The sequence below is a fragment of the Petaurus breviceps genome, unplaced genomic scaffold (genome assembly GCF_028583685.1).
Source record: "Petaurus breviceps papuanus isolate PSGF00001 unplaced genomic scaffold, PetGlider_PUasm1.0 38, whole genome shotgun sequence".
Taxonomy (NCBI): domain Eukaryota; kingdom Metazoa; phylum Chordata; class Mammalia; order Diprotodontia; family Petauridae; genus Petaurus; species Petaurus breviceps.
Genome location: NW_027186304.1, coordinates 94,558,465 through 94,566,654, shown reverse-complemented (window position 1 = coordinate 94,566,654; position 8,190 = coordinate 94,558,465). Strand labels below are relative to the sequence as shown.

Genomic DNA, 8,190 nt, shown 5'->3' with positions numbered 1-8,190 from the left:
ATGACAAAACAGGAAAATGACAAATGCTAGAGAGGATGTGGGCAAATTGGAACACTAATGCATTGCTGGTGGAGTTGTGAACTGATCTAGCCTTTCTAGAGAGCAATCTGGAATTATGCCCAAAGGGCTATAAATACTTTCATATCCTTTGACCCAGCAATACCACTCCTAGGGTTATATCCCAAAGAGATCATAGAAGTGGGAGGAAGACCCATATGTACAAAAATGTCTATAGCAGCTCTTTTTGTGGTGGCAAAGAATTGGAAATTAAGGGGGTGCCCATCAATTGGGGAATGGCTGAACAAGTTGTGGTATATGCATGTTATGGAATACTATTTTGCTATAAGAAATGAGGAGCAGATGGACTTCATATTTGCCTGGAGAGGCTTGTACAAACTGATGCTGAGTGAAAAGAGTAGAACCAGGAGAAATTTGTACAATTACAGACACAACGTATGTGTGATGACCAACTTCAATAGACTGGACTCTTTTCAGCAATGCAGTGACATAAGTCAATCCCAAAAGACTCATGATGGGGAGAAATGTGTACATCCAGATTAAGAACTAGAAAGAACTGAGTTTATATCCAGATTGAAGCAAACTACCTGATATTTTTCCTTTTCTTGTTTGGTTTTATGTCCTCTTTACCATTTTTCATTCCATCTGATACAATCTGTCTTTATCACCTGACTAATGTATAATGTGAAAGAATTTACAGATCCTATACTTGACTATAAGCCGCCATGGGGGGGAGGGGGACAAAATGTGAAACTCAAGGAATTGTGGAATTGAATCTTGTAAACTAAAAGTAAACAAACAAATTAATTAGAAAAAGACAGAGAGAAAAAAGAGTCTACCCATTATGGCAAACCTTTGATACGCTTTGCTTTTATTTGGCTGAAAAAAAAATAATTTAATATACTGAAATATTTGTGAAGGGCATCTAGGAAAGATGGGGCGGTTAGGTGGCCCAGGAGTCAGGAAGATGAGTCTGGTCTCAGTTACTTCCTTGCGGTGTGATCCTGGGCAAATCACTTAACCCTGTTCGCCTCAGTTTCCTCATCTGTAAAATGAGTTGGAGGAGGAAATAGCAAACCACTCTACTATCTTTGCCAAGAAAACCCCAAATGAGGTTGGGTCAAAAGAGTCAGACAGGACTGAAACAACTGAACAACATCTAGGAAAGAGCCAATTGCAATTTAAGTCAGTTTCTGTTACAATTTCCTGGAAATTGGAAGATGATGATGAAGTCCCAGAATCTTCTGGTTATAAAGTTGCTGTGTATGGAATGCACTACATTATTTATACACAGTAACACTTGCCTTATTGATCAAAGGCAGTCAACATTTTTGTGTCTTTTTATATAGGTTAGAGTCTCATGTTTTTGGAAACTCTGAAAGGATGGAAGTGAACCTACAGATTCCCAGGAAACTATTGCAATCGGTTTTGTTTTCAGTCAACTCAAATTAATTTGCAATTGTTTTGAGGAAGGAAAATTTATACCAAAATGCACAAAATCCAAGGTGGGACCACAGAAGCAAAAGGAAGGGGACAGATGGAAGGAGCTTAAAGAGCCCTAGATTTGGAGTGAGATGCCAAGCTCTGCCACTTACTACATATTTAACTTTTAACACGTCACTTAAGCTCTCCAGGCCTCAGTTTCTTCATCCATAAAATGGATGACCTCTAAAGTCTTGTCCAGTTCTAGCTATGATCACATGAATTGTTATGTATGTCTATATCAGGTTTTTAAAAAAATTATTCTTTAAAACATTTTGCAATAAATCACTTTAAAAGTTTCCCATTTCCCATTTTAGAAATTTCATATATACCTTATACACTCATTAATTCAATTAAGTGTATTGATTTTTGAATGCTGTAGACCCTGAAGTTGATACCTGGACATGTGCTTACCTCAAAATGAGATTATATTTGTAAAAATAAGCTTAGGGGAGGTATTTTATAAATACTTATTCTCTTCTCTCACTCTCCTCCCTTAGTAGAAGGCATTAGGTTCTCTTGAATTTTTCAAATCACATGCTTTCTTGTACTGTTGTGGAGATGTGCCTTGCCATTTTTTTTTCTTTCAGTTAATATGTAACCAATTTTTACTTCTTCATTCTAAGTTCCTTTATCCATCCCACAGACTACTTGGCTCTACTGTCTTCAGTATGGTTTGCCCTAGGAGACCTCTCCACTCTTTGGAGGCACACTTGCTTGGCCAGACTGGTCTTTATCACCTTAGAATTGTATGCAAGAAGTCTAAGATATCAGCTGTTAGAACAGGGTATCTTTCTGCCAAGCTAAGCTTTCCAGGCTAGGTCTCACCCAAGAGAAGGGTTGTGAGACATCTCCTAGGGTTACCTGGCTTTCAATTCCTCTAGTCCTCATGAATGAATGAACAAAAAGATATTTTTTTAAAGCACTTGCTATGTACCAGGCTCTGTGCTAAATGGTAGGGGTACAAATATAAAAGAGACTATCTCTGCCCTCAAGGAGCTTACATTCTAATGTAATCATCAGTCCAGATATAAGGTCCTAATGTCTTCTTTATTTTATGTGACTATATATCATTCCCAATCACAACATAGTAATGGGAATTAACAATTGTTTTTCTTTCTTTCTTTTTTAACCCAGCATCAGGGTTTGTTTTTGTTTTTTTTGTGGGGGGGAGAGGGAGGGGCTTCTTTTACAAATATTTCCAAAAATAGCATGAATACCACATTTTCCAGAAAAGTTTTTATGTATTTATAGATTTTCCCAAGTCTTTGGTCCTCCGTTTCCTCTTGATGTCCCTGTCTATCCCTCCTCCTTTCTGGAAACATTACTATTTTTTAGCCTCTTTATCAAAGGATTGGTAGAAAAGCATAAAAAGGAAACAAAATTTGCAGAAGTCAGAATTACAGAATTTCAGATCTTCATGGCCAATCTGTAACTGAGAATGGGGAAGATAGGTTGGAGGACATGTGTCACAGTACTTAATAAATGCTTTTTGATGATCAATATAGCATACTGAGTTTACAATCCACCCAGATCTTTTTTGGATAAACTTCTATCTAGCCATCTCCCCTCTCCTCATGCTCCCTACACCCATCTTGTACTTCAGATGTTTATTTTTTAGTCCAAATATAAGACTCCATTTATTCTATTACATTTCATCTTACTAGATTTGGTCTAATATTCTTTCCTGTCAGGACTTTTTTGAATGCTAACTCTATCAACCAGTATGTGGGCAATCCAGTCATAAATTTGATAAACATGCCACCTATGTCTTCATCCAAATTTCTGACCAAAATGTACAGATGTCACTGGTGGCTTCCTCCCAAGTTGTGATTCATGTAGGCACTTTGTAGTTCTGAAAAGAGATTTGGTGTGAGACAAGTTTAACTCAAATTGGCAATCATTTCTGGATAATTTCTGAAGTATAACAAGTCAACATGATGTAGAGAGACAGTATGGTATGGAGGATAGATAGGTGACCTTGAAAGCAAAAAAAAAAAAAGTTAACCTCTCTGTTCTCTGGGGAACTCTAAGTCAATGAAGTGCTGACTTGTACTGCTAGAGGAGTTTCCTTATCTGGAAATTCCCTATTTCAATGAAATTATCCCATATTCCAACAAGGCATAATAGAAAGAACACTGAATTTAAAGTTTAGAGATGAATTCAAATCCTACCTTTGATACCTATTAGTTAAGTTAGCCTGGGCAAGTACTTGAACCTTTGAACTTTTGTTTCTTTATCAGTAAAATGAAAACTATATTTGTATTATCTTCTTCATAGGAGTTTTGTGATGAAGTTGCTTTGCAAAGCTTGAAGGGCTTTATGATATTATTCAATTCAGGAAATACTTGTTGACTACTTATATGCAGAGGATTGTCCTAGGGAAAATTAACATATAAATAATGACAAGACAAAACATTGGAACTATGTTGCCTTAAATGACTAAGAAGTTTGGAGCTGTTGAGAGACAACTGGGAGCCATGGAAGATTTATGAATGATACGATCAAAGCTTTCCATTTAGGAAAGGTAATTTGACCAAAGCTATTATGTTAAAATAGATGGGGGGAAGGCAGAAGAGAACCTACATAATCTAGATGTTTCATTGATCTCTCTTGCCTGTTTCTAATAAGGATTAAAGAGTCAAAGGAGACATATAGACATTCAAATTAGGTTACAGTTCTCATCTGAGCCTAATATCAACCCTGGGAAGTAGGTAGTAGAACCATTACTATTTCTATTTGATGTATCAGGAAATTGAAGCTTAAAAACTTTAAGTTACCTGGTTACCTCATTAGACAACTAGTAAATGTCAAAGGAGGGATTTGAACCTAGTTCTTCCTGAATTCAAATTCAGTACTCAATCTACTACATATATGCAAAGTGTGGCCTAAGGGATTTTAAGGAAATACACAAGAAAAAGAGGTGATCTAATTATCTTGCAAGCTTGAGGGCTAACAAAGGGACTTTTGGGGAGCTGCATTTATACCCTAGGTACAATAACAACATCAACAGCAACAACAAAAAGACCATGGGAACACCTCCAGGCCGTTGAGTATTTGCTTTGTACAAGATCCAGGACCAGTATCAGGACCAGGTATGGATGGGTTGTGATCTGAAATGATAGGAGTACTCATATCAGTGAGATCAGAGATCCATTGAAATATTAGCCTGGTCCCACAATGGCTTTGCTAATTGAAAGTTGGCTATGATAAAGGATGTTGTTGTGTGACCTCATCTGGGAGTTTTCTTGGCAGAGACACTGGAGTGGTTTAACATTTCCTTCTCCAGCTCATTTTACAGATGAAGAAAGTGAGGCAAACAAGGTGAAGTGACTTGCCCAGGTTCACACAGCTAAGGAGTGTCTGAGGCCAGATTTGAGGTCAGAAGATGAGTTTTCCTGACTGCAGGCCCACCATTTTATCTACTGCATCACCTAGTTGCCGAACATTAGACCAAGACTATTCCTATATAGACCAAAGTGAATCAGAATGAAAAAAATATTTTGGGAATATTCACTTTGATATGCTCATATGTTGCTTAACTCATCTAGGACCTAAACAGCAAAATAAACTATGCATAGGTCTAAAAAGAGAAAAAGAAATACATTAGATCAAACTTGAGGACCCCGTGGAAAGAATTTTCTGTTCATTAGCAATACCAATAACTTACATGTATTTAGCACTTTACTGTTCTATTTTACACACATTGTTTCCTTTGATTCAGCTGGTGGCACAGTGACTAGAGCACTGGGCCCAAAGTGAGGCAGACACTAGCTGTGCAATCTGAGTAAGTCATTTAACTTCTGTTTGCCTCAGTCTCCTCAACTAAAGTGAGGATAGTAATAGCATCTACCTTGAAGAGGTACTGTGAAGATCAAACTAGATAATATTTGTAAAAAGTGTTTAACCCAGTTGCTGGCACATAGTAGACACTATATAAATGCTTATTTCATTTCCCTTGACTCTGATAACTACCTTATGAAAGGCAGTTTTTCTTAGTGTATAGGGAGCTAGAGTCAGGGGGCCAGGGTTCAAATTCTTTGTTTCTGTTTTGTTTTGTTTTTGCCTTTTGGAGGGCAATTGGGGTTAAGTGACTTGCCCAAGGTCACAAGGCTAGTTTTGTGTTAATTGTCTGAGGCCAGATTTGAACTCAGGTCCTTGACTCCAGGGACATTGCTCTACCCACTGAGCCACCTAGCCACCCCATATTCTTTGTCTGACACATTATGGCCGTAAGATTCGGGGTGTCAATGTCCCAGGACTCCCAGGAAACACTTCAAGGCAAGGGTTCTGTTTTTTTCCCCTCTTTTAAATAGTATTTTATTTAATTTTATTTTATGTAAAGCCAATTTTTAACATTTTTTTGGTTGCTTTTCGGAGAGGTAATTGGGGTTGTGACATGCCCAAGGTCACACAGCTAGTAAGTGTTAAATGTCTGAGGTAGGATTTGAACTCAGGTCCTCCTGACTCCAGGGCCAGTGCTCTATTCACTGCATCACCTAGTTACCCTTAACATTCATTTTTTTTTTCCAGTGACAAACCCTTTTATTTTGCACGAAGAAAACCTTCCATGCAAAGCTCAATGCGTATTAACTCAGGCCTGAATGTTGCTTTTGGCACTGAAGGCCATGTAATAGACCACCATGCCGATCACTGCAGCAAGTACTTCGGTAGAGACCCAAGGCCCATTCCAGGCACCTCGGTGATCCACGCTGACTGTGAACAAGGGTCTAATGGCCGAGACATCTTCATTGCTTCTCTGGGCCTTTCTCAAAAGATTGTAGGATTCTTCATCAAAGAACTTGACTTCGTAAGTTCCAGAACGGGCATTCTTATGTTCCAAGCTCCAGGATACCTGATAACGTCCAATGTCCTGGCCACGGGTCACTGGAAACTGCTTTCCATCAACATCAGCATAGAGGGCCACGTTCTGTGCCCCATTCTCGCACACCAGAGAGATTTCAACGATAAAAACAGTCTCTGTGGAAATGACTGCATCAGAGGTGGTGTAGTAGGAAGGAGTAATCATTGGATCAGTACAGGGTTCTGCTGAGCAGCCTGAGAGCCCGATGAGGAGCAGCAGCGGCAGCAGGCCTCGGAGGCCTTCGGTCAGCATGGCGGCCGCCATCAGCTCCCTCCAGCGTGGGCGGGAGAGAGAGACCGCCTACAGAATGGCCGGCCAATTTAATCGCCGGGGGCCGGACCAGATAGCAGACGTAATCAGCTCTCGCGAGCCAATCACCGGCAGGTCCACCAGGCAGCCCATGGGGAGAGCTCGGCAGCTGCGTGCCCCTGACGTAGCCTCCTCCGCCTCGCTTCCTCCGCTGGAGACCGGCACTTCTGCAAAATGGCCGCCAACATTCATTTTTTAAATAAAATTTTGAGTTCTAATTTTTTTCCCTCTCTCCCTCCTCATTCTCCTCCCTAGGACTGTAAGCAATTTAATATAGGTTATACACGTGTAAATCAACTTAAACATATTTCCCTATTAGTTATTTTGTGAAGGAAGAAACAGAACAAAAGGAAAAAATTATTTTAGAAAATAAAGTAAACATTACATGCTTTTCTCAGCACTCAGACTCCACAGTTCTTTCTCTGGATGTGGATAGCATTTTCCTTTATGAGTCCTTTGGAATTGTCTTGAATCTTGTAGTGACAAGAAGAGATAAGTCGTTTGCAGTTAATCATTGCACAATATTGCTGTTACTATGTACAGTGTTGTCCTGATTCTGTTCACTTCATTTTGTATCAGTTCATGTAAGTCTGTCCAGATTTTTTCTAAAATCATCCTTCTCATCATTTCTTATAGTACAATAGTATCTCATTACATTCATATATCATAACTTCTTCAGTCATTCCCCAATTAACAGGCGTCTCCTTAATTCCCAATTCTTTGCCACCACAAAAAGAGCTGCTATAAATATTGTTGCACATGTAGGTCCTTTCCCCTTTCTTATGATCTCTTTGGGATACAGACCTAGTAGTGGTATTGCTGTATCAAAAGGTATATGGGCAGTTTGACTGCCCTTTGGTCATAGTTCCAAATTGCTCTCCAGAATAGTTGGATCAATTCACAACTCCACTAACAATGCATTAGTGTTCTAATTTCCACACATCTTTTCTAATATTTATCATTTTCCTTTTTTTGTCATATTAGCCAATCTGAAAGGTGTGAGGTGGTGCCTCAGGGTTATTTTAATTTGCATTTCTCTAATCAATAGTGATTTAGAGAATTTTTTCATATGACTATAAATAGCTTTGATTTCTTCATCTGAAAACTGCAAGGCAGGTGTTCTTAGCTTTTTGAGGGGTCATCTTTTGGCAGTCTGGTAAATCCTCAGAATAATATTAAACATTATATTTATATTATAAAAATAAATTTTTATTTATATACTATATTAATGTTATATTTATATTATAAAATTATAATTATATAAAATAATATAAAAATAAAATGCATAGGATTAAAGGAAGTCCATTATATTAAAATACAATTATTAATTTTTTTTTAAAGTTCACAGGCCTCCATTAATAACCAGCTGCTGATTCCTAACTGGTAGTTCATAAAACCAATTAAATAGCAGGTCTAGTTAAAAAAAAAATCCCCAACTACAGGAAGTATTTGTATCCACATTTTCAGATCAGGAAGCTGAGGCTCAGACATTAAGTAACTTTACATAAGTTTACATA

General features: G+C 38.2%; 1 protein-coding gene across 1 annotated transcript; it reads right to left on the bottom strand.

Moving 5' to 3' along the window:
- Nucleotides 1-6,019: 6,019 nt before the first annotated feature.
- Nucleotides 6,020-6,766, bottom strand: LOC138170191 (translocon-associated protein subunit delta-like). Its single transcript, XM_069099528.1, is given in 1 exon segment — nucleotides 6,020-6,766. A coding segment is annotated over 1 exon segment (672 nt). The 3' UTR covers nucleotides 6,020-6,094.
- Between the last annotated feature and the right edge of the window lie 1,424 nt (nucleotides 6,767-8,190).